This window comes from Mesoplodon mirus (genome assembly GCF_964341445.2).
Source record: "Mesoplodon mirus genome assembly, chromosome: 13".
NCBI lineage: Eukaryota > Metazoa > Chordata > Mammalia > Artiodactyla > Ziphiidae > Mesoplodon > Mesoplodon mirus.
The window spans coordinates 14,877,678-14,904,041 of NC_138989.1; the positions used below are offsets into that span (position 1 = coordinate 14,877,678).

The 26,364-nt window shown below is 56.1% G+C and overlaps 1 protein-coding gene across 3 annotated transcripts in view; it reads left to right on the plus strand.

Annotated features, from left to right (window-relative positions):
- The window catches only part of RBM19 (RNA binding motif protein 19), a 142,838-nt gene extending 119,122 nt beyond the window's left edge, over window positions 1–23,716 (plus strand). Inside the window, exons 24-25 of one of the 3 annotated variants that reach the window (XM_082641567.1) lie at window positions 5,404–5,514; window positions 6,266–6,821. In XM_082641567.1, coding sequence (XP_082497693.1) covers window positions 5,404–5,501 — 98 coding nt within the window. In that variant the 3' untranslated portion in view covers window positions 5,502–5,514; window positions 6,266–6,821. Of the gene's footprint in view, window positions 1–5,403; window positions 6,822–23,149 lie in introns of those variants that run through there. The other 2 variants (XM_082641568.1, XM_082641566.1) reach the window with 2 other exon arrangements.
- The last annotated feature ends 2,648 nt before the right edge of the window (window positions 23,717–26,364 follow it).

The window sequence follows — 26,364 nt, forward strand, 5'->3', positions numbered from 1 at the left end:
GGCGCTGGGCTGTGTGCATCCAAGCCTTATCTGTTGACTCTTCTTGTGGCGGGCACTACTGCCATGCCCTTTCTACAGATAGCAACTCGAGTAGATCAGACGGCCTGGGACCAGGGAGTGACAGAGCTCAGAGCCCAGCTCTGCCGGCCCTGGGACCCCAGCATGGCCTCCGTGGCTGCTGGTCCAGTTTCTCCTTTGGCAGCTGTATCCCTAGCACCAGGCCTGGCACATAGTATATATTCCATGACTGTTTGCTGTGCATAACTGAAGGCTGGAACCCTCAAGGCCTGAGATCAGGAGAGCGGGCACTGTCCCCAGTTAACAGACAGGAACACTGAGGAATGGAGTTAAGAGGCTCCCTGAAATCCTTGAGGTGGCAGAGGTGGGCCTGGGGCCCAGTCTCCCATCTGCCAGCCCTGAGCAGTGGCTTTCGGATCATGCCTGGTTCTTGGGGGACCAGCTATGTTCTGCAAAGGCACATCCATGAAACAGCCTCCTGGTACCAAGAAAGGGCCACTCGTTCGGTCTTAGGAGCCAGGCTGATCCTCTCTAAAGAGGATCTGTGATCATCTAGTGTGCGCCTGCTGTAAACAGAGCCCTGGGAGGCAGACCCATCGGGGTGTCTGAGGGTTTTGCCCGTGGGGGCTGCCAGTCTGGAGCCTGGGAGGCAGGGGGACGCAGGAGCAGGCAGCCTCACACTCCAGGCCAGCCCTCAGGGTGCCGGCCCCTCGCAAGACCACATCCTGTGTCTCCAGCACCATGATGTCCCCAGGGGTGGGGACTGCAGGTTGCCTGTGCCCCCCGATGGCCTGGGGCAGCAGACCACTGAGTCCGAAGGCTGCGGTGCCTTGTCCCAACCTGGAATCCCGCCCTCCACTCCCAACCCTAACCTCCTTCCTCTCCTCCCCTCGCGGGACAGACCGGAGAGAGGGGCGCTCCTGCTCCCCCTCCCCCCTCCCCCCAGCCTGTTGGAGTCGCCTCAGGTACGGTTTTAACAGGGGAAACCTGCTACACGGGCCTGCACTTTACAGTTTGCCAAGGCCTCGCCTGCCCTTTGTCTCGGGGAGTAGCAAGCTCGGGACCTCCAGGAACAGGCAGAAAACACCCAAATAAACGAGACCTCCCATCTCCAGGGGCAACTGGCACATACCCCATCGGTTATCCTTAGGTGGGGACATGGGCCCAGTGTGGCCAGATCAGCCAGTTTCAAGAGAAACTAGAAATGGAGGTTCTTGTGTAGCCTTTCTTGTGTTTACATATTAGTAACGAAGTTTTTTTTTAACGTTCCGTGATGTCAGCAAACCCAGGTGCCCTTCACTGGGCCTGCCGAATGAGGTCCTGCTTCATCCCGTTTGGTCACCTGTAGACAATGGTGTCTTAGCTTGCGTCCCCTGGAAGCAGTCCCTGACCAGCTAACAGGGGAGCCAGTCTGGGGGATGCAGTGAGCAGGCCCCACTGTACAGGCCACAGGGACCCCTGAGAGCCGTGTGGCACCTGCCTCAGAACTGTCCCCCGGAGTCGAGGGAGCTGGGAGATTTCTCCAGGGGGCTTAAATCTCCAACACTTCCAGCCTACCCTGTGCCAGGGCCATGCGTGCCCCTGTGGCCAGAGGAAGCTCCTGGCCCTCCAGGCAGGGAGCCATAAATATGTCCCAGAGCCGCCCGCTAATGCTGTAAGTGACCGTCAGGAGGGGGCACCCACCACGGCCACTGCATCTGTCGAGGGCTGGTACTGCCATCCTCATTTTATGGAGGAGGGAGGTGACCTGCCCACGCGCTCTCAGTAACAGTACCCATTAACGACAGTCAGGGCGGTCACCTTTCCCCCGTGTCTCCTGCGTGCCGGGCGCTGCTGTAAAGGCCTTCAGCATCTGTGCCCTTCTGATGCTCTTCAGCACCCCAGGAGCTGGGTGCTCCTCGGTAACTGCCGAGACTGAGCACAGGGAGGGGAGGCCGCGGCCCCAGGTGGCTCAGCCGGGGGGCAGCAGGCGTCCCTCCGGTCCGGGCAGCCTGGCTACAGCCGGCAACGCCATCAACTCCGAGCCTGGCCACCCCGGCCGGTCACAGCTGCCTCCTCTCAGGGTTCCTTTCAGGATCCCCTCCTCCCCGACCAGCCCTGAAGCTTTGCCCCGTCCTCCCAACAGCCCCCCGCCCGCCTGCCTGCCCGTGCCTTGCGCTCAGGGCGCCAGCGCCAGCCAGGGACGGGAGAGAGACGCGGGCTGGCGTTCTGTCAAGGAATTAATTGAAAAATAAAATCATTAGATGGGAACTCCAGAAATGCAAAATGGTGGCTGGAGAGTGGGGAGGGGGACGGGGGCAGGACTGGGGGGTTGCTGGGGGACGGCTGAGCTTTTTGTCAAGTTAATTTCTTGGGTGTTGATGTTTGGTGACATTCACTTGTTGTTTATCTCCGGGTGCAGCTGTAATACTGAAAGAGAACGCACAGCTTGTTTCGTTTATTTATTTTACACCTTTCTCCGGTTCTGCATTATGTTTGTTCGGTGAAAACCCACTGAGGCTTTTGATGTTGGGGAAATGGGATTTCAGCAGCTGTTCCCAGCAAGCAGGGCGCTCCGCCTGCGGATGGGGCCTGGTGGGGGGGGTGGGGGGTGCTGGGTGTTGCCTGGTGGGGACTCGGGGCCCGATGTGTCCTCTGGGGGGCGGGGCGGCACTGGGGGCCCGGCCTGAGCTAGATACACCAGGCCCCAGGGTACCAAGCCCTTGGGGCGCCAGGCTCCGTGCGTGAACTCCGCGTCTCCACCCGCAATGTACAGACAGGCAGCCGAGACCCAGAGAGTACAAGTGACCTGCCCAAGGTCACCGAGCGTTAAGTGGCAGAGCTGGGACCTCAGACCGTCTGACTTCCGGGGGTCGTGGAGTCAGCTGGTCGCTAACGACTTGCCTGCCCCTCACCCCCCAGCCGTCAGTGGACACCCCTGTGCCTCTGGTTTCCAGCTGGAGGAGGGGGAACCGTACCTGCTTTGGCCTTGACCAGCCAAATCATTACTGGACAACTATTTATTGCTCACCTACTGTGTACCGGCCTTCCTGTGACAGCCCCTGCCCTGCTGGCGCTCCCTGGCCTAATGGCAGAGGGACACATTAAATCAACACCTCTGACATGAGCAGTAGTAACAAAGATGGTGGTCTCAGCACCGTCATGGAGCCCTAACCACGTGCTGGCATTGCTCTTTTCTCTCTTCAGTGCTCACCACAGCCCCAGGAGGTAGGCATTCCTAGTGGCCCCATATTACAGATGAGGAAACTGAGGCCCAGAAGGGCTAAGTCTGCTGCTTACAGCCTCACAGCCAGTCCATGCTTGGGCTGTGGGGTCAGTGCCCACTGTTCCTGAGCACAGTCACAGTAGGTGCTGGGGACAAGTCAGGGGGCTCTGAAGGGCTTTTGCAGGAAGAAGGAGCCCTCACCTCCCGGGGAGTCAGGACGGCAGCAGAAGGCAGCCACAGAGCAGGGAGGGGTGGCAGAACAGCCCCGTCCCCCCACGTTATACATGAGGGGTTGAATTTCGGACGGGGCACGTGCCCTGCCCAAGGTCACCCAGCTCGGGAACGGTCAAAGCCAGACGCAGTGGCCACACGCCCTGTCACCACAGGGTCCTGCGTGATCTTGGCCCTGCCCCCACGCAGGGCCCCTCGGGAGATGCCACAGAGCACAACACAGAGCATGCATGGGTTGCAAACTAGACCATCTTCAAACTAGACCCACTTCACGGGCCTGGGAGGGGCCGGCCCAGGCAGTGCCTCAAGATGACCACGCAGAGCTCCCGGAGTGGAGCAGGAGGGCCTGTCCTGGAAGGATCCCTCGGGCTGCTGTGGGGGCGGAATAGGTGGCCCTGAGGGTGAGGGCGGAAGCAGAGTCCGCTGAGAAGGTGCGAGTGCTCGGGTCAGGCAGGTAGCCGTGGAGAAGAGAAGGGTCAGTGTCCGGGTCAGGTTCTTAGGAATGAGATGGAGAAATAGCCTCAAAGAGGTCAAGTCACTTGTCCAAGACCACCTGGAAGAGACCCGAGATGCTCCATCTCGAAGGCGAGCGTTGGGCTGGGCTCTGGGGAGACCCGCTGCCTGCAGGAGCCCCAGACCCAGTGGGGAGCTGGCAGCTAAGGATCGCGGTGGCAATTTGTCCCACCCGGAGGACTTCACAGAGGAGGTGTTGTTTGAACCAGGGAAGGAGAGGCTATTGGGACAGCATCCAACAGCTGCCTCAAAACAAGCCCAGTGTTACCTGGGGGTGAGGCTGACCATGAAAGAGTGGTTAGACTAGCAGAGGGACTGACAGAGTCAATCTAAGCCCAGAGCCTTCCCCCTCCCACCCCCCACCCCATTCCCTTCCTGGAGGGCCAAGAGGACCAGCACACCTCTCCCCTCCACCCTTTGTCTCCCTGGCGGTCTCTGGGCAGCACCTGAGACTTTTATGAAAAGAGGAAAGACGATGGGCTTTGGTGTGTCTTGGGTCCTGGTTTCACCACTTCCTAGCTGAGTGACCTTAGACTTACCTGTCTTTGCTTCAGTGCTCTCACCTGTGAGAGGTAATAATAATACCTACCCGTGGGATTGTTGAGAAGAGCCATGGCACAGAGTAGATAACCAATCGTGGTTGGCACCCCGGGGACATGTATTTTGCCGAGCCCACCATGCCCTTTCACACTGTGCATCTACCTCCGCTTCCCTGTCTCCTCACAGAGAACTCCTCTGCATTCTTCAAAGCCCAGGTCAAATAGCCCCTCTTCTCTAAAGCCACCTCTAATTGTTTTTCCCTCCATGCCTCATCCGGAGTCCTTGAGCATCTAGTCACCCAGCATTTACTAAACACCTACTGTATGCCAGCTACCTACTATACCATTAAGAGCCTGCGACTCCAAGAGAACAGGAATTTGTTTCCCAAGCCCTGCCCTCGCTTGACTTGGCCTCTCTGGAGGTTTTGGCTCCCGCTACATCAGGCAGAGATTCGCTAACCTCTGACCTGCCGGGAAGGGCCTTCCTCCCTTCTTTCCTCGGTGGGTGGGAGATGGGCAGGGGTGGCCGACAGGTCTGGGAGGGAGGCTGCCCCCTGGTGAGGTAGAGACTAAGCCTCCGTGTTTCTCTGTCTCCCGCTCTGTGCTCTCTTCCCCTTTCTCATACCTCCTTTGGTGCTCCTTCCCCCGCCTTCTTGTCTTTGCTGATTTCTTCCGTCTCGTCCCCCCACCCCCCGGGTCTGCACCTGCTCTCCTACCGCCCCCCCCCGGTCTGTACCTGCTCTCCTACCCCCCACACTTCCCTCTGTCCTCTCCTGAATCCCCTCCCCGCCCCCTGTGTGCTCTCCCCTTCCCCTCCCCCTCTGTCATCTCGCTCTCCCTGACTCCCAACCCTCTCGGCTGTTCTTTTCTCCTCTCTTGCCATCTGGGCTCCCGCAGAACCCCCGAAGAAAAAGCGGTCTGTGGTGTTGGACGAGATCCTAGAGCAGCTGGAAGACAGTGAGGACGGCGGCGACGAGCGGACCCTTCAGCCGTGAGCTGGCGCCGAGGGTACGTGGCTCCAGAGCCCTGGGGACGGGGCACAGCCGCTCCGGCTCTGCGCCCCCTCCCACGGGGGCCGGGCGGGCCGCACCGCCCGGTGGGGCAGCAGCAGCAGGCAGCCCCGCCCTCCACTGGTCCAAGGTCGGAGGGGACGATGGCCTCAGCCCACTGCCCGGGCATCCCGGGCCCCAGGCACTGACTGCACCTGCTCTGTGCCCGGCACTGCAGGGCCAGAGAACAGGCGCAGGATGCCACCGCGCCGGGCAGTCCCTCGTGGCAGCACGAGGATCTGGAAGTGGCAGAAACCACCGAGCCCTGCATCCAGCCCAGCCATTGGCGCTTCCCGCACGAGTTCCCCCTCTTGCTTCTCCTCCCAGCAACCCTGAGATGCAGACAGGGCCCCACCGTGCTGGCGCGAAGGCCAGGTTGCAGAGGGACTTCGGGGCTTGCACTGGGGTGCGCAGCTACATGGGCGCAAGGACCCTCGGGCCCCACTGCCCACGAGCCCAGAACACTCACCAGGCTGAAGGCAGCTCTCTGGAGTTGGGCTGTTTGGGCACGAAGCCCCGCTCCACGCAGCACAGACTGGGGACCCCTGCCAAGTCAGCTCACCTCCCTGGGCCCAGCCTCCTCCTCACGAACTGGTTCCCACCTCAGGGCGTTAACGAAAAAGAAATGTAATAATCGTGAAGAACGCCAGGAACAGTGCTGAGTGTGTAAGGCGGGCTCCAGAAGCTTCTGTTCTTGCTCCCCCCTCCAGGGCTGCTAAGCCGGAGTTCCCGCCTCCGTCTCTCCAGGGGACTGCTCACAGCCTGGGACGTGGCCTCTGTCCTTCCCCTTCCTCGCCACTTGGGACCATGAGCCCTGGTTTAGTCACCAGAGCGTCTTCCGTCCGCGCTGACCGTGGGGCCACTCACGAAGCACCAAGCTCCAAACCCAGACACTGGCTCATTCGTTGAGCCCGGCTGTGTCACTAACGGCAGACGCCCTCTACTCACAGGCTGGGGACCCTGTGAAATGCAAACAGGTCCCCAGCCCTGGCAAGCAGTGTCCCAAGGCTCATCCCAGACCTGGGGTGCCCACACCTACTCCCGCCTGGAGCTTCACACCCAGCACACACCAGGAGGGGGATGGTAGAGAGGAAAGAACTATAACCCATCTGCCCTGGGTCTGAACCCCCGCTGTGTGACTTTGGACCGGTGAGGTCCCCTCTGACCCTCAGCTTCTCTTTCTATAAAATGGGGGTGATCTTGTACCTACCTCAGAGACGGTGCTCGGACTACATCAGTCAATCCAAGTAAAGCCCAGAGCAAGCACTCGTCGGCGTTTTGTTTCCTTCTTCATTTGGGGCAGCTGGGAGCCCCGAGTGAGAGCCCAGGGATCTTTGACTTGCTGTGTAAAATTTGGTCTGTGTATTTTTCTGGGAGGAGGTTTCAGTCCACATCAAGCAGTTTTCGGAGTGGCCTGGAATCCAAGCAAGACCACACAGCGCCGACAGTCCTGCAAGGCTGAGCGTGTCCCCAGTTCCCTGGGCGGCAGGTGTTTCCTAATCCATCCTAGGTTATCCCTGGGACATAATGGAAGCAAAAGACACAGACCCGGCATGGCTCATTCCCAGCTTTTATAGTGAGGTGTCTCCCTGACATCAGACCATAGAGCCTGCGTGGGGTCCCTCGGGTGACCAGGCTCCCAAGTTTCCATGGGTCCCAGGGATGACAGGGCTGAGGTCCACCCCCTCCCTCCCCACTGCTTGTCCCATTAAGGGCCATGTGGATTCTTCTGGTTAAATAAGATTGCAGACCCGTGGGCCTGACACGGGAGGAGGCGACATTGGCACCGACTTCACTGAAGGTACTAGATTGTCCGCGGATCGGAATTCACCACCTCCTGGTGTTGCCATGCCAGCTTGGGCTCTGCATTCAGACCATTCTGGGTTCCTGGTAACATCCACCACTCACCAGCCTTGTGAGCGTGGGCCAGTGACTTAACCTTCGATTCCTCAGTCTCCTCATCTTTAAAATGGGATGGTGCTAACGGCGCCTCCATATACCAGGGGTATTGTGGGGCCCAGAGAGCCTCAGGCGCCTGCAGGAGGTGAATCTGACCCCAGGACCTCGGGTCTTTCTTGACCTTCTTGCTTTACCGTCTTCCCTGTGTCCAAAAGAAAAAGCAAGCAAGCCCTGGCCCGAGCCCAGAGAAAGCTCAGGACCAGCAGAGGAGCGAGGGGGTCATGAAGCTGAAGGCCTGAGGGAGCAGCAGGCAGGAAAGCCACCAGCCACTCAGCCAGCTGCCCGCAGGGAGACTGTGGCCCCTTCGCTCCTGCCTGCCCGTCCCAGCCTGGCGTCTGTACCCCCAACCCTGGGGGCTTAATGTCTGAGAGGGAAGGGCCCCCCCATAAGCAAATAGAAGCAGTCACTTCAACTTCCCTAGAGATCTCGGCGGGGGTACCCAGTCACCCCACCTTCGTGCCACACCTGGCCCTCACCAACGCCCATAGCAGACGCCACACTCCCCCAGGAGCACTGCATTCCCCACACGCAGCCATGAGCTGGATCATGGGGAAATGTAGTTTTAAACCCTTCGGCCCTGCCCCCATGTGCACCCTTCACCACGACAAGCAAGAAGGCCCTGCCTCCCCTGCCCCTGCCCCCCACTTGCTGCTCTCCGGCCTTTGCAGCACAGCCCCACCCCAGGGCCTTTGCACTTGCTCTTTCCTCTGCCTGGGACACCCTTCCCCCGCTTTCTTCCTGTTTCCTTCCCCCACCTCCACCAGCCACTCTGAGATCTTAGTTTAAGCTTCCCTCCCTTCCTCAGAGACAGCCCCGAGCACCTTATCGAAAGTAGCCGCATTCCGTTCCTTTCAGTCACAGCACCTGGACAAGTGTCTCAGTAATCCTGAGCCCTGTCCCCACCCCTTTGAAAGTAACTCTTTAAACAGGAACTAGTAAAGTTCTCATCATTTTTATTATCATCATCATCATCGTCATTATTGGTATTCTGGAATAAAAAGTATAGCTAGGTAATAATAAAATAAAGCCAGGTCTAGCCTGGCCCAGAGGAGGGCCTGTCTTTCCCCCTTTGAGGGAGAGGGACTGCGTGAAAGCGTTTCAGAAGAAAAGCATCCACCCAGTGTGTGCCGGGTGAACTGGGGAGACTCCGGGCCTTGGAGCCAAGGCCCTGGGGAGATTGACGGTCACTGTTGTCACCAGAGCAGTGGGGCACGGGGGGAGCTTTCAGGGAGGGGGCTTCAGGTGAGTTTGAATGATGATGGGACATCAGAGGTCCCAAACCACCAGAAGACGTAGGAGAGAAATTCCAGAAATAAAGCACGGAGGTCACACCTGAGGAAAGATGAGCATTCTGAGGTGGGTCGTGGTGGAAAGGAGCCTGTGTATCCAGGAAGGCAGCCTGGAGGGAGTGACCTCTGCCCGGCAGCCCCCGAGCAGGCCAAGCAGAGACGTGGTTTACCCAGTTGCTCCTCATACAAAGCCAAAGCCAGACTCAGGATGGGCCCACGGTTGCTGTGGTGCAGTTGGGAAATAAGTGAGCCCCTCTCCCAGAAATGACCGGTGTTGCCGTGCTTATTCCTAACCCTTTCCATCCTGGGGGTTACCCGTGGGCACCAATGCCATTGCCACAGTAAACTGGAAGGCAGGCTCGGGCCCTTGTGTCAGCGCTTGTAGGCCATTCCACAGACCCTCGGCCATGGGGTGATCCCAGAGTGTGAGGTCTGCCCCCTTCCTCCTGGGAAACGTGAGCTGGCATCCTCCGGCCGGTTTGCACGCTCTGCAGGGGCTGGTGTGGAGGATCACAGGACTGGAGTGAGCCCAGGTCCCAGCGGAAGCACCTTGACCCTGGGAAGGCGCCAGGCATCTTGCGGTGTCTCAGAAAGGAAAGGGGGGAAACGGCACAGGCCAGAGGCAGAGAGAGGGTGGCGGAGTTAAGTCCTCAAAGCCAACGGCTAATCCTCACCCCCAATCATTCATTCATTCATCCATCGAACACTAGGCATCCCTCTGCACTTGGCACTGTGCTGGGGGCCAGGAATACAGGGACAGAAACCCTGGATCCACACGGGAGTTTGTCTCCTGGGCTTGAAGACCCGAGAATCAGGCAGAAGACAATTTCCAGCGGCCTTTGCCCCCGTGTTTTTCCTCCTTCCCTTTTACCGCCTCCTTGGGCTCTTTTGTCTTTTGTGGCAGGGCCCGTCCCTCCCAGCGCCTGTCTGTGCTCTGCAGCATCTAGGAAAGGATTAGTGCAAGCCGAGCATGCAGGCTTTGGTGAACACAGCCGAGTTTGGTTTCAACATCTAATTCAATTTGTTCTGCCGAGATTGAAATATGAAATGGTTGCCAGTCAAACGTTCAAAGGACGGCGAAGGGAGAGTGAGCGCCTGCTGAAATTTGAATTTTAATGAAAATGACTTTAACCCTTTGGTACACCTTGCAGAAATGAAACGCGCTCCCCTCCCACGAAAAAGCCCCTCTGGTTCTCTTCGCTGAGCTTCACTAATAATATGCGATCCTTTTTTTCAGCAATATTAATAATAACAGATTAATAGAATCCTGGCTTAATAATAAATTTGTTCTCCCATCTTGCCCCAGCCGCTGAAATAGGCACCTTCCCCTAGCTGACTTTTCCAAACCCTACGCTAGACAAGCCAGGCCCCCCTGTTGGATACCCTCGTAACACCTAAGCGCCTCCCTGGCCCCTGTCACAGCTGTAAATGGTTGTCTGTGTCGTGGTTTCGTGTCTGTCGTCCCTCCTGGGGTTGTCAGCCCCAGGAGGGCAGGGTCCGTGCCTGTTCCGTGTGCACTGCATCTCCTGTGCCTCTTGGGTAGGAAGTGCTTGGTAAGTATGTGATGAAGGAACGAACGCCAACTTTGTCCTCCCAGCAGCTGTGGGAGGTAAGTTTACGAGATTGTACAGAAGTGGAGCCTCCAAAGGGCAGGCGACATACCCAGGTGACACGGCACAAGGGGCTGCCCCCGGGACTCACACCCAGCTCCAGGTAGCGGGAAGCCCTAGTTCCAACCCACCTTGAGCTCTCCTGCCCCGGGCAGTGGGGCAGCACGTGCTCGCAGGAGAGCCTGGCCCCACTCGGGGCCTTAATGCACACCCTCCTCTGCTCACCCCTGCGCCGCGGGCTGCGCTGCTGACCCATTTTACAGATGAGGAGCTTGAGGCTCAGGAAGGAAGGCCGGCGTGTGCCGGAACTCAAAATCTAACCTTAGGGCGGCTTGAATGAAAGGCATCCATCCAGTCATTTTTCCCCTGATGAGTTTCTTCCTGCTCAGCACCTACTTACCATGAACTCCTAACATGCTGTTTGATTTTGTTTTTAATACCATCGCATGCCGTCAATCCCCAGTGCACGGGCGCATGTTGGGGCTCAGTGGGACTGTGGAGGGCACCAAGGTAGAGCGTGGGGGTGATGGGGTACCCCCGAGACCCCCAGAGGATGGTCACCTCCCGAAGGCAGAGCCCGTGGCCTCATCCCCGGGGGCTCCTGTTGCAGAGCCCAAGGAGAGGTCTGAACCTGAAACACCTGGGCGCGTGCATCCCAAGATGTTTGCTCAGGCTGCTGTGCACCAGGCCCAGCCCTGGGTGCTGGGAGGGACACTCCCGGGTCCCCAGGAGCTGACAGTGGAATATGGGGAGACAGCAAGCAGATATTTTCTCCTCTGGTGCTCCTGAGGCTGCTTTCTGTACGGGGTGTCTGGAGGGACCGAGGGAGGACTCCCCAAGGAGGTGGCGTGAGAGCAGAGCGGGAAGGGAGGGACGGAGGGGCAGTGGGACTGGGAAGACCACTGCGCAGGCTCAGCTGGGCTGCCGAGCCCCGGGGGGACCCGGGGAGGAGGGCAGGGCCCCTGCGGTAATCCAGGGGAGGCGTGGCGGCTTCAACCAGCGGAGGAGCTGACAGGCGGCCGGGTCCCAGATGTTTTGAAGGTGGAGCCCAGGGGACAGACTAGAGGTCTGGCTGTGGGCTGTGCGGCGCCATGGTTTGGGCCCTTAGCCCAGGGAAGATGGAAGTCAGCATGTGCTGAGACAGGCCACGTGCAGGAGCTGGCCCAGGGGGGAAACCAGGCGTTGGGTTTTTAACGCGTTCAGTTGGAGAGAGCCATCGGGTGGAGATGGAGAGCTTCCCGGAGGATGCGTGTCTCCAGGAGAGAGGGCTGGACCAAAGGTGCAACAGGAAATCATCTATTTTTCTTTAGGAAATCTAAGAAGCAGCGTGGAGGCTCACAGCCCCGTGCAGGCAGAGCTGGGATGTCCTCGCTCAAAGCTCACCAGTTCCCAGTTCATTATGAAGCCACTTTTAGGCGGTTCCAAACTCTCTTGACCACAGGACCCCTTTTTCCAAGCAAAAGTCTTAGAAAAACCAAGAACCCCAATGTAGAAAACAGAGAGAGTAGAACCGCTCTATTCAAAGTCAGGGTGTAAGGCCCCCCACATGTTCATCCTCCCCGTCAGGAGTTGGTTGGAAAACCACTGATGTAAACATGTCCCATGAAGCATGGAGTGCAGGCTTCTGTGGTACACGAGATGATTTTAGGCAGCCCATAAACTTTATTTTTTTAAAAATTTTAACATGGGTTTATTTTCACATGTATGTTACAATTGGAAATAGACAGCTAGCTCATCAAGCCAACGGTTTTGCCAAGCCCTAAGGAGGAGGTAAAAAAATAGTGAATTTGTATAAAGAAAATTATTAAGAACATGAATGTGATACAAAGAAGTGGTAAAGGGGGCTTCCCTGGTGGCGCAGTGGTTGAGAGTCCGCCTGCCGATGCAGGGGACATGGGTTCGTGCCCCGGTCTGGGAAGATCCCACATGCCGTGGAGTGGCTGGGCCCGTGAGCTATGGACACTGAGCCTGCGCGTCTGGAGCCTGTGCTCCGCAACGGGAGAGGCCACAACAGTGAGAGGCCCACGTACTGCAAAAAAAAAAAAAAAAAAAAAAAAAAAGAAGTGGTAAAGGGAATTCCCTGGCTGTCCAGTGGTTAGGACCCCATGCTTTCACTGCCAAGGGCCTGAGTTCAATCCCTGGTCAGGGAACTAAGATCCTGCAAGCCACACAGCTTGGCCAAAAAAAAAAAAAAAAAAAGTGGTAAAGAAGGGACATGAGTGATCTAAACCGAGGGTTGGTAGGCTGCGGGCCTGTGGACCAGGTCCAGCTGCTGCCTGTTTGTAAAAATAAAGTTTTATTGGCACACAGCCATGCCCATTGGTTTACAGATGGTCTAGGCTGCCCTCCTGCTGCAGCAGCAGAGCTGAGTAGTTGAAACAGAGACTGTATGGCCTGCAGAGCCCAAAATATTTACTGTCTGGCCCTTAACATCAAGTTTGCCAATCCCTGATCTAAAGCAAGCCCCTCTAATCTTACAGCTCAGAAAGCCAGAGCCAGAGAGGGCAGGTGGCTTCCCCAAGGTCACACTGTGGCACTGCTCCCCATTCTGTGCCCTTCCCATCCTGCCACCTCTGCCCAGACCCAGCCAGGCTCCCTGGGCCAGAATCCCAGCTCTGCCACTTACCGGCAGCGTGACCTTGAGCTTGCTCCTCGACCTCTCTGTGCCTCGGTGTCCTCATCTGTGGACTGAGAACAATGGCCATACGACTCCTGGAGTTGTGAGGATCAAGTGAGTACAGTATGGTCCCTGCCATGCAGCAAGCACTGTACAAGCGTTCGCCGTAGTTACCCCATTCCCCAGCGTAAGGCGTGCCCCCCAGGCCCCAGCAGGCTCTCGCCATCACCCACCACCCAGCACAAGCCCTGAGCCCAGGGCCTTCTGGCTCAGCAGCAAACTAAGAGGGGCCCTGCGATCTAATTAGAGCATTGCCAGAAGCCAGGGCTGCGTCCCCTCCAGCTTCTTAATAGACCCCACTTCCCCTTAATTGCAGCTTTCATGAAAACGATCCACTGGGGCTGCAGTGCCCCATCCTTGGGCTCAGGCCAACAGCAAACATTTCTCTGTAGTCGTGCAGACTTCTGGATGGCAGCTGCTCCTGCCTTCCCTAGGAACTGTCTGGAGCCCTCCCTTCTCCTGGACCCCCAAAACAGATTCCAGGCGATCATATCACCGCCATCTTGCATGTCTGTGTGTCGCCCCATGGTTTACAAGGCGCTGTCGCAGGGTTGAGTCTCGGCTGCGACCAGGCAGAGGCTGTCGCGCTCATTGCCCAGGTGAAGAAAATGAGGCTTGAGGAGTGCAGTGAGCCGCACACGGCCAGTACTCCAGGAAGATGCTGGAACAAGGCAGGCCCCCTTGCCTCCAGGCATCTTCACTGGCCACCTCCCCACAAAGTTTTGGCTGCTTGGGAGAAGGAGGGACGCTTGAGACGTGGTGGGCCACATAAGACATAGCCTAAAACTAAAACACTGGTTACTTTAATGATTCTCAAACTGTATTTCCCAGAGGAGCTGGGATGTGGGTCCAGAGCCCTTAAGCCCCTCCCCCTCCAGTATTTCTATTCTTGGGTTCAGTTGCCCAGCCCTCATAGAATAAGCATCTCACCGCAACAGTTTTGAGCTGGGAGATCTTTTGTAGACTCTGAAATGCTAGCCAGCTTCTTTACCTGGTGCTCAACCAAAGAACAGCAGCCAGCTAGAGATACAGCCAACTGTGGTGGCCTTGCAGACAGACGGTGTATTAGAGTGTGTTTCCCCTGCTGTGACCCAAAAATCAGTGGTTTCAAGAAGATGGAGGCTGACTTCTCTCACGTGACATTGGGAAGGTGAGCACGCTCGCTCTGACAGGGCACTGCATAGTGGCAGGGACCCGGCTGCCTCTGAATCACATGGCCAGGAGGGCTCTCTCTGTGCAGGACCCGGCCAGCAGGAGGACACAGCCTGGGCCACCTCATGTCACTTCTTCCCACATCTCTTTGGCCAGGACAGAGTCACATGGTCAAACCTGCCTTCAAGGAACACTGGGAAATAGTCTCTCTCCTGGGTGGCCGTCGGCCCATTAAGACATGGAGGTCCTGGTGCTGCAGGAAGCAGGAGAGGTAGTGTGGGAATGGCTAGCAGCATCTGCCATGGATGCAGCCAGGCTGCTGCCCGGCGTCTTCATGGGGCATTGTCAAGATCAATTTCACTGTCCCTGATTTTCACCTTTTGAGCTGACTTTAGAACTCAACCCCACATGAGCACCATTCAAAGATCCAAAAATATGATGCTTCCATGGATTCTTTTTTTTAATTTTTATTGGAGTATAGTTGCTTTACAATCTTGTGTTAGTTTCTACTGTACAGCAAAGTGAATCAGCTATACATATACATATATGCCCTCTTTTTTGGATTCCCTTCTCATTTAGGTCACAGCATTGAGTAGAGTTCCCTATGCTATACAGTAGGTTCTCATTATCTGTTTTATACATGGCATCAATAGTATATGTATGTCAATCCCAATCTCCCAATTCATCCCACCCTCCCCCTTTCCCCCTTGGTATCCATACGTTTGTTCTCTATGTCTGTGTCTCTATTTCTGCTTTGTAAATAAGATCGTCTATACCAATTTTTTCAGATTCCACATATATGCGTTAATGTACAATGTTTGTTTTTCTGACTTACTTCACTCTGTATGACAGTCTCTAGGTCCATCCACGTCTCTACAAACGACCCAATTTCGTTCCTTGTTGTGGCTCAGTAATATTCCATTGCACACACATACCACATCTTTCCATGGATCCTTATTGCAAGAATTTGGATAACAGGTTTAAGGCCCAAGCGCTAGGTGTCAATGAAAAACCCCAGAGAAGCGTGTGGCTTTTGTTGCTTACACACAGCTTACACGCGAAGACAGGTTTGCTTACTGCCCCGTTGGCCAAAGCAAGTCACGTGGCGGAGCTCAAAGTCAGCAAGGGAGGGGTCTAGCAAAATGCATGAACGTGGTGGTGGAGGAGGTGAAAATCGGGCCGTGAGTGCAGTCAGGATCCCACACACGACTTAGCGTACCCTGCACCCATCCCTTCCCTTGGGGACCATCTTAGTGCCAGCGCCCATGTGTGGCCTGGATGACTGGGACACCTCGTCTCCCACTTTCCCCCACCGTTTCCCACCTGCTCATCCTTCGTGTCTCGACACCACTGGCTCTGAGCAGTGCCCCCCTGGCCACCCAAGACTCGGGTGCCCTCCCTCTGAGCTTCTCAGGGTTGTCACTGCCACGGTGCTTCCTCATGGCGCAGAGTGTGTGTGCTCTATCCCCAAAGGAAGCCTTCGAGGGCTTGTCCACAAATGAGGGGGGCTCCCACTAAGCATTTGCTGGAACCCAGGTCACCCCTAGTCCGACCTCTGGAGAAGCAGGCCATCCAGAGACTCTTTACTGCCAAACCCGGGAACGTTCTAGCCAGGCAGGTGAGCCCAGCCTCCGAGATGAATCCTCTCTCTTCTGGAGCGTTCACGCTGCCAAGGGACCCAGAGGGTGCTCATCAAGCCCCCGGGTGTCACTGGGCCAGCGAGTTAATATCCTCCTGCTGGAAGTTTCTGTGCTCTTTGCCCTCTGATCGTCACAGTCACGTGGGCCCCAGAGCTGCTCAGGGGTCACTGACAGATTCGCTCCAGCCGGGCAGCCTCAACCCCAATCCTCCTCGAGGAAGGAGAGCCGGGCCCTCCCCACAGTGCCCTGAGCACCCAGTACATGGGACATGGTTCCCATCCCCGCCCCACCCCCTTTTTAAATAAGCCCTCGGGTTTCAAAACAAAAAACAAAAAGAAACCCATTCCTTCTGGTTCCCAAGACTCAGTCCGTTCCAACCTTGTTTTCTTTGGGAAACGTTTGAATTTCGAAATCGGAGTTTGGATTTAGCCTCATTTCTCTGCATACTGACCCCTCTCCAATCCCTAGGCCTCCCTGCCCTGGCTTTCGAAGCTGGGAATCAGGGCTGGGCTTGTGAAGCAGCCCTTCCTTGTTCCTGCTCGGAGAGGCCAGCCTTGAACTTCCAAGTGTCTGGAAAGCAGTCCCAGTTTCCACATCTCTCTTCTGTTCAGCTGGGTATCTGATCTGCGAAGAAGCATATAGACAGATCTATGCTTTCAGCCCCCACTGAGCAAAGCAGTTTTTCAGAATGGAGAGGGGTTTGCATGTTCTCTGAGCTGATCGTCAATATTTACTTTCGCGGCATCTTGCCTACAGCAAAAGCTCCCGGACCCTCAAGACATGGTACTTGCCAGAAACCCAAGCCCTTGGGGGTGAGAGGTTAAGTTCCTCCCTTTAACCCTGAAGCACAGGCTTGAGAATCACACCAGCCTAGGTTCTGCTTCCCAGGTTCCTGAATCTCTGCGTCTGCTCCCTCTGCAGAGAATATACACTGTCCCTCCCAGGGGGTTTCAAGCCCAGGGGAGTTGTGGGCTGAGCCACAGCCCAGGGCCTCGTCCGGGGGAAGCACTTTACCATGCATCCCATCAAGTTTTACTGAACGCTACCCTGTGCCAGGCACCAGATGGTGAGCCAGGGGTACAAGACTAGGTCCCCATGGAACTCAACCCCAAACACCGGAAACAAGATTGCAGACCGGGATGCCCCTGAGGCGTGTGTGCGCGTGGGCATAGTGCGGTGCAGCAGGAGAATAATGCTGGGGGGCCTGGCTCAGATGGGGGTGCTGGGGAGGCACCTCTCAGAAGTGATGTCCCAGCTGCGGGGGGAGGGGGTAGCTAGGCGGAGAGGAAGAGGAGGTCCGGGTGGGAGGAACGGCCGTGCAAAGGTGGAGCAGTGAGAAGTGGGGGGGCTGGCTGCTGGCCTCCCTCCGCCCCAGCCCCCAGCCCCTCCTCCCTGCCACCATCCGGACTGGAAAACCCTGCTGGCACCTCCCAGTCCCGGCCACTGCTGGGCATGGACGGCCGTCAGCCGGGGACCGCCGCTGTGTGCCGGGGCCACTCAGGTCCCCACGTCCTCAGAGCAGCCACCTCCCCAAGGCAGAGTCACGTGACAGCTGACTGAGGTTTCAGATGTATCCACTCATGAATATCAATCAGGCCTGGTAATTCACAGTAAGTGGGCTCCAGATTGACTAATAAGCAAGGCTTTCACCCCAAACCAGGACCGGGGAAGGAGAGTGGCAATGGCGTGCGGCGGTGGGCAGGTGTGGGCACGATGTGGCCAGAATTGGGAAACCTGAAGGCAGGGCTGCAGATGGCAAGGTGGCCCGTGGCCACTCGCTCTCACAAGGGGCTGCCAGACAGCTTGGGGAGCAGGGGTCCCCTCACAGCAGCCAGCACCCTCGGGGGAGCTGGGGGCAGGCTCTGGGCCCGGGACACAGAGCACATGGAAGGGGCAGGGAGAGGGGGTGCAGCCTCTCAGGGATGCTGGCACCCACCCTGGGTCTGGCTGGTATTGAGGGTTTGGGACCCCAAACCCGGCCCCTCTGAGGGAGAGGAGGTTAACCTCTCCCTCAGGGATCTCCTGACCGCAGTTACGGGGTCCAGCCAGAGACCCCAGGAGAGACCGGTTGCCTGGGGCAGACCATCCCAGGAGGACCAAGCCCCTCGTCACCAAGTGAGGCCGAGCTGGTCCTGGCCTGGGAGTTGCAAGCACTTCCCGTGGGTGACAAGCTCACTAACCCTCCCCACAGCCTGAGGTCAGGGAATCGGAATCATGCACAGCTGGGTGGGAAAAGCCAGACTGCTGGGTAGAAATCCCAGCTCCACTGCTTACGACAAGCTCTGTGACCTCAGGACCAAGTGGCCCGGCTTTCTGTGCCTCGGTCTCCTCTTCTGTAAAATGGGGATGACAGGAACGCCCACCTCAGAGGATTCAGTGAGCGGGCCTGGGTGGGTGATCACCCCACTGTGTGACTCAGGTTAGACACTGCACCTCTCGGAGCCAGGGCTCCATCCATAGGCTGAAAGAGACATAAAGCCCCTGGCACACTGTGGGCCTTGGGGGAGGGTCCTTCCTTCCTTCTCTTGGTCTCCCCCATTGTGGGCTTGGTTCATCCACCATCCTAAGTGACCGTAATCACCACTGCTCTAACCACGGATTAATTTACTTAATCCTTCACCTCCCCGCGAGATGGGCACCATTATCATCATCCTCACCTCCACTGAGGAAGCAGAAACTCAGAGAGGTTAGGTGCTTTGCCCAAGACCACACAGCTCCAGGGTCAGCCAGGGTAGGAAGCAGGTGGCCAACTCTGGGCTGTGTTCTTCACCTCCAGGCTGCGTCCCCACTACTCCCCACCCCGTCCTGACCCTCCGTGTCTGCCTCTGCCTGGAAACACAGCCCCACCCATTTGAGAAAGCCTGGCAAGGCTCTGAACCACCCTTTCTGCCCGTTCCTGTGAGCTGGAAGCTTCCCTCCAGCCGGGCTGCTAGCAGCCAGAGCCTGTCCCTTTTCCTCTCGCATCTGGAGGAGTGTTTGGACTCTTAACCAGAGCTCGCGGGGCGTCTGCAGAGATTACATCCTACTGCATCCTTGACTTTCCTGGTGTGGTGCCAACTTGGTGCCACAGTCCCTAATGATTAGGACGAAACCCAGTCCGAGAAGCAGCATCCACCCTCCCACCCCGTCCTCCCTGTGGGTGTGGGAGCAGCATCAGTGTTCAGAAGCCCAGCGAGGACCCGTGCTATGTCTCCAAAGGCAGTCCCATTCTGTCAAGGATGGAGGTCAACCCAGAGTAAGGACTTGAGTAATCGGGGCCCACATTAGAAGACCCTGAGCCCTCCAGGCACACCTGTGACAGAGTCTCAGGGCTGGGGTCTGAGTCCTAATGACTCAGCCATCTTTCTCTGAGAGCTAAGTTCTGGCCCTGGGCATTCAGTGATAAAATGAAGTCCAGTGATCCATGACTGAAGACTCACCACAGCTCTGCAACCCACGGGCACTGCTCTTTCCCCCCATTTTCAGTTGGGGAAACTGAGGCTCGAGGCTATTCCGGGGACATCCCCAGAGTCTCCCAGCTCCGGACAGGCTGGGGTGTTCCTGCTGGGTCTCCCTGACGTTCATCCCCAAGCCCCAGACCGCCAGCTGAGGCCTTTGAGAGAGAGTGCGTGCGTTGATTCATTCATCAGAATGTTGACCGGCACCTTCCCTGGGCCAGGTCCTGGGGTCCATGGGGAAGAGGGCAGACACAGCCCCTGCCCCTCGGGGCCCGCAGGCTGGGCAGGAACAGACGGCTCAGGCTGTGGTAGCCTGAGACTGCTGAGATGGGGGGGACGCTCCAAGGGCACTGGGGAGGTTCCCAGCTCCGATGAGACATGCATGTCTGTGTGTCCTTTGTGCAAAGGACAGGGAAGCCATGCACATGCAGCTCTGGGTTGTCCGGAGCTTAGCCTCGGCTTCAGAAGGCTATGCGACCAGCGCAAACCACCACCTCTTTTGCCCAGACAGCAGCCAGGACACGCATTCAGTGTCCTCCAGTCCCCTCCCCACTACACTGGCTCTTTCTCTGATTCAGGGCAACAAACAGGTAGTTTAAAAACCACAGCCTCTGTGACCCAGGGAGGCAAAGAGGTCGGCTGCCTTCATCACAAACAAAGCCTGGGTCCATCCTCGAAGTGCCTGTAATATAATGTCAGGCAGAGAGAAGGGCTGGAAATCGGAGCACGGAGGTGGCATTAGAAGTGGGGGCGGGGGGACACCTTCACATGGGCTCAGGGACGGTCCCACTGATGAGGGGACAGTCATCTACCATCCCTGGGTCCTCGTGAGGATCAGCTGAGCCAAAGCTCACCAGGGGCCTCAGCTTAGCGCCTGGCATGCAGTAAGTGCTCAATAAATGGCAGCTCCGTGGGGGTGATCAGTGTTGTTTGCCTTACGATCCTCCGTCCCACTGATTCTTAAGCAGATGCCGGGTCAGCTCCAAACTCCCCAGTAGAAACTACAAAGATGGATGATATTAACGAGGTGCCGTGGGGAATAGTTGAGCCAACTTGCTGCTGCTGCTAATTTTCATCTGCATCTCAAGTGGGCTTCTGGGCCTCCGAGCTGCAGGGGAGCCTGGCGCGGATTTGGTGGGTGCCGCAGGCACCTGCCTCCTGGTCCAGGGGTTTCCAGTTATCCCTGCGCCATGGAGTGGTGAGGGTTGGCCATCGGAGCTCAGGAAGCCCAGCCCACTGCCTCCCATGAAACACTGGGTAGTTTCTCATTTTCCCCTTGAGCAGTTTCACAGCCCAGTTAAACCTGCAGCAAAGGCTCGCTGGGATGGAGACCCAGGCCCAGGAAAGGAGGTGGGTGAGGGGAATAAATACACCCTGCATGGCGCCCTGCCCCTGCCAACAACAAATGAGAAATAACCAGGAAGAGCTCAAGGGAGAAAGTGATTTACAGATCCCAGCCTGGGCCCCTCCCTGGACCCAGTATGAGCCAAATACATAAATATCCCCAGCATGTAGATTCCACTTTGGACATTTATTTTGCAAACCAGGCTGCAGGCTATACAAAGACACCCTGTTTCAGCTCTTTTAAAGTAGAGGTTTGCCCCCTGTCTTATACCCCTAAAGTGTGGTTCAGCCGCAGAATTCTTTTGCTAATTGGGATACTCTTTAAGCGGCCAGCCAGAGTCTGACCATCTTTCGTTTATCAGGGCTGTGTTGGAGTTGGAAGTGCTTCTGTTGAGAACCTCCCCTGAGCCAGATTCTTACGAATAATGCCTGTCTGTACTGTGTGAGTGGGGCTCGTGTGCCCATTGTACAGATGCGGAAACAGAGGTCCAGAGTGATGGAGTACCTTCTCCAGGGTTACACAGCTCAGAAACAGCAGAGTCAGCCTTCAGGGCCCAGGATCTGTCTGGTTCCAAAGCCAGCGCTTTTTCCAAAAATAGCCTGATGGGCAGGGGCAGTGAAGGAGACAGGGGTCGCTCTGCACTCATCATCTCGTAAAGGGTCTCCTTTTCAGGCTGATCTGGGGTCCAGGCAGTTCCAGGCCAGCCGCCATCCTGATAGCATCATTTTACCTTCCGGCTCACTGTTCCCCTTTGTAGCTCGCTTTCAATCAGTGTGAGCAGCTGAAATGAGATCCCCCAGCAAGTGTCGGCCCAGGTCCACAGGCAGGCCGGACACCACATATGGGCATCTCCAGGTGCTTTCCCTCCCCTTAGGACCCAAATCAGATTTGAGCAGGGACTGTCCAGGCTGGGCTGCACCGAGCCCAGCTTCGTGGGGCCTCAAAGCATCCAAGGCTTCGGGGGCCCAGCCCCGCCGTATCCCTGCCTACCTTCGTCCCAGTCTCCAGCCTCGTGATAATTCTCGGAACAGAATCGTCCAGCTCGGGCCTCGGGGCTTGGCCTTGCAGGCCCTCTGGTGAGCATCCCTCGTTTCCTCCAAGAGGCCTTTCCTTCCATCACCGTATAAAGTAGGGTCCCCCGACACGCTCTAATCCTCCTGACTCTGTTTCATTTCCTTCCTAGCACTTAACAGCCTCTGATATGCTCTCTGTTGATTTGTTTATTATCCGTTCCTCCTCCCCATCAACTAGAATGTTCCCTGGGGGCAGGTGTGTCCTCTTGGTCACTGCCCAGTCCTCAGAGCCCAGCACAGCTCCCGGGACAAAGGCGGGCAGATACCGAGCGAAGGAATCGGTTTGGCAGGTACAGAGTCCTTCAGTAAGGACGGCCCTGCCAGGCGAGTCTCCGCCCCACTTCACAGATGAGAAGACTAGGCCCCGGGGCCTGTCCAGGTGCAGAGAGTCGCCGTTTCAACCTTCAGTGGTGGCCGGCCACAGGACACTTTCCCCTCCATGAAGGAGGGATGTCCAACTCTTGGCAAGCTGCTGCTGCTTTCTGAAAGTGACAAAGGGGAATAAAATCAGTCAAGAAGTTGGAAAGTTGGGTCGGCCAATGTGGCTCTGAGCCCCGGGCGGGGCTGCAGCTGCCATCTGCACCGGAGCCGGAGCGCCGCGGGGTCTTGGGGTTTGCTGGCAGACGGCGGCTGAAGGCTCGCGCCTCGACTTAGTTAGAATGCAGCCGTTAGATCGCTCCCTCCTCTCTGATGGCAGCGAATGATTGACACTTACAAATTACCCAGCCGAAAGTGTCGAGTCTTTGACCCCTGAGTAACATCTTTGGCAAGCCTGAGATTTGCCAGCATTTTGTCATCTAATTACTACAAATCCCTTGAAAATTCACTGGCTGGTGAATTTTTAATGCGGGGCAATTTCAACGTGATGCATTGCCCAGATGGGTTCTTGCGTTTCTCACCTCTCTCTCTCTCTCTCTCTTTCCCTCTCTCTTGGTCTTTCCTCTTCTCTCTCTCTCTCTCTCTCTCTCTCTCTCTCTCTCTCTCTCGTGCTCACGCTCCATCCCTCTTTGCTTAACTTTAATAATCTCACAAACTTCTGAATGAGCTTGTAGCAAGACCCCAGCCTGAGACTGGGCAGAGCTGCTGGAGGATGTACCGTCCGCCCATCTGATCATGTCTGTGCTCTGTTCTTTGGAAATGGGCCCAAGACTGATCATCAGAAGAACACTTCATCCTTTGCCTCCCAGCCAGCCTGTGCGTCTCTGCCTTCTCCCCCTCAATGTCCCCAACTAGCACAAAAGACTACGCTGCACAAATAAACCAGCCTCCCTTATGACACGCCGTGCAAGTGGTTACTTTCCCCGCGCAAAGGGGTTGGTGACTGCAGGGTCGGTTACATTCACACTAAATCCTTGGGCAAAGCAAGTATTTCAGCACATTATTTGATTTCATTTTTTCCCCTCGTTCTTTAGATCCTCGGAGGATGGCACTCACTGAGGCAGGGTAGAGATGCTGCCTTTTCAGAGCAGAGGAGAGAGTGTACCTTCCACTCTGGGTACCTGGACAGCCTCCTGCCTCCCCCGACCCCGAGGGGAAGCCCTCCTTTCTCCATCCAAGCACCGTACTGACCCGCCCGTGCTGCAGAAGGAACTTGGAACTTCAGCCCCCAGGATGCCAACACTTAGGGCTTGCTCCCCACAGGAGCAAAACTGTCCTCAAACCACGAGTGAGAAATGGCCCGTGAATGGGAAGTCCAGCTCCGTTCTCCCTCGGAGAGCCGCCCTCCCGTTCCTGCTCAGTTTTTAACTATTTCTTACTCTTTGTTTTTTCTTCACCTTTTCTCCGCATATCAGATTCTTATTCTTAATACAAAAACAAGAGGCCTTTTAAACTTCATCCCCAGAACAGCCCTCGGTGTTAGGTTTTCCAAGTTGACAACACGGAGGGTGAAGACCGCGGTCGCATCTGTGTTCTGGCTGTTGACCTCGTGGAGATAAGTCCCTTCCAGCCACCCACCCGCTCTCCTTCCCCCTATTCAGGGAAACGAGGTTTCGCTTTTCAGCCCCATTTCTGGTTACATGTGTACACGGCTGATAAAATATTCCACTTCACCCCTTCTCCCCATGGGACCTGCCGTCTTACGGGAAGAGGGTTTGTATGACAGCGACCGCGACAGCCCGCGTGTCGCCTGGAAACCGCAGTTGGGGCGGGGAGGCAACTCTCTCCCTGCAGCTCCTCTTTATTCAGATTCCCTCTTCTGGCTCTGAGAATGGCCGTCGCTGGAGAAAACAAGCCCTAAGCCTCCTCCATGGGCTCCGGACAAGGCCCAGACGGTCACCCTGCCGTCCTTGAAAGGGGAGACATTTTGCCCAAGTCCCACCCGTTTGCGGCCACCTTCCCAGACGCAGAGCGGTCGGCTCTGCCCGGCTGTGGCTGCTCAGGGCTTCAGTTCCCCTTCCCTGAACATCCTCGGACGTTGGGTCCAGAGCAGAATCCGGGTGGCAACAGGTCCCGAAGAAGCAAACTTGGCTGGACGGAGGGGACCCAGCAACCGGAGAAGGGGCTGGGCATTGTGCACGGGGACGGGGATGTCACGGCCAGCGGAGGTCGTCCAGCAAGGAAGGATTTGAAGAATGGTCTGGGAGTCCTCCCCAGAGGGCTCTGGATGGGATGTGACACCGCATTGAAGACACTGTTCCCTGCTCTTCCCTCCGCTCGCCGGCTTCTCTCACATCTCCCTTCACCTGTAACTCATGTTCTCAAATCCAGAACATTCCAGAGGCCAAAGCGGGGGCTGAGGGAGACATCCCCAAGCTTGTTTCTAACCTCCTTTTTCAAAAAGCATCAGCTCCCTTTGCTCTGTGTACACGGGAGTGGGGACTTTGCACCCAGCGTTCTGAAAGCTGCCCCCGCAGGTCTGTGTCTGCAGAGCTCCTGGAGGCTGGATGCTGAGGGCAGTGCCACAGATCCTGTGCAAAAAAAGAGCTTCGAATAGGGTGTGGGGTTACTGGAGGGGCGGAGTCTTCCAAAAGATTGGAAGAAGCTGGGGTTCCAATAAGAACACAACCAGCATTGAATAAGCACCCACTCGGCGCCAGGCACCAGGGTGGCAAAGATGAGAGACGTGGTCTTGGCATCGACGGGCTGAAGTTTAGTGGGGAAGACCTTTGCATGCAGATTATCTCTTAGAAGGGGAGCATCAAGGTGGGAGGTTGCCAGAGTGAAGGCAGGGCAGCTACAGTGGCCTTCATGGGCGAGGAACCACACGTGCCTTGAGACCCCTCTAAGGGGGGGCTTGGCAATTTTCAGGCAAGTCTTTTTCAAACAAAGGTGCCCACTTGCATTTTGTGTGAAATACAGCCCGGTGCCTCCATGCCGTGGTTCGATTAGCACAAACTAGCAACACTGGGACCACATAAAAAGAAACGCATTGGGTCTTAAAAATAAGAGAGCACTGCAAATGATTAATTCTGTTAATCTGCCCACTGATGCGGCCCATCGTCCCCTTTGTGGTCCTCAAGACAGGAATGAAGCAAAAAGGCTGATGGGAAGTATGAGGGTGTCTTTATTATGCCTCAAAATTCCTCTACTTTTTTCTTCTTGTTTTGTTTTATTTTGGAGTCTGTGTGTGGACGTGGATGTGTTTGCGTACACACATTTTACTCCTAACAAAACTGCCGTTATTTAAAGTTCTGGTTTTATTTGAACCGTAGTCTCCACTTGACAGGATCTGCCAACAGTTCTGAGACTATCGACTTTTTTTCCCTCCTTTTCACTTACTCATTCAACAAATATTTCTTGGGAGCCTGGCACTGTGGTTTGCACAGTGACATACTGCTAGGACAGAAAGTTCCGATGTCCCTAAGTCTCATGGGGAAACAGATGATAAAGGCAAATTATACAAATACACGTATAATTTCACGTAGGGATAAGGGCTAGTGTAAGGGCCGACTTTGGTCTGGGAAGGCCACTCCGAGGAAGTGACATTTAAGCCAAGACTTGAAGATTGAAAAGAAACCACCCATGCATGACGGAAATGGAGGTGGGATGAGCAGTATGCTGGGCAGAGAGACCATGTGAGTCCAAAGAAGCAGGGGCACCTTTCTTTGAGTACAGAAAGTTGGCCAGCATTCCTGGAACATAGTGGATGATGTCAAGAATGGACTCGAGAGATATTTAGAGGCAACCGCCGAGGACACGCCATTTATTCAAACAGGAAAGACATAAATGTTCCAACAGTGAAGCGTGGGAGGTGGGGTAGAAACAGGATGCAGCAGATGCAGTGGGATAAACGGTTGTTTCCAATCTCCTTCACCTGTGCTGCCCACCACTTGCTTTCCCAACTCCCCCTGGCAGCTAGAGGTGTCTAAGAGACAGTTCTAAGCAATCAGACTTAAGCAGAAATCTGCTAGGAGCTTTGCAGGAAAGCTTTTGTTTTCTGGATAAAGAGTGAAACTGCAGCACCTGTCTTTTTGCCTTTAACTTGGATGTGATGCTTGGCACTGCAGCAGCCATTTTGCAACCTTGAGGGAAAGGCCAAGAGAATCACAAAGACAGGCAAGCCATTTAATCCACACTTCTCTCTAGATTTTTTCATTATATGAGAAGAATCGCCCCCATTCATTTAAGATATAGTTAGTTGGATTTTCTGTTATGTGTTGTCAAAAGCATCCCTGGGCTGGTACAT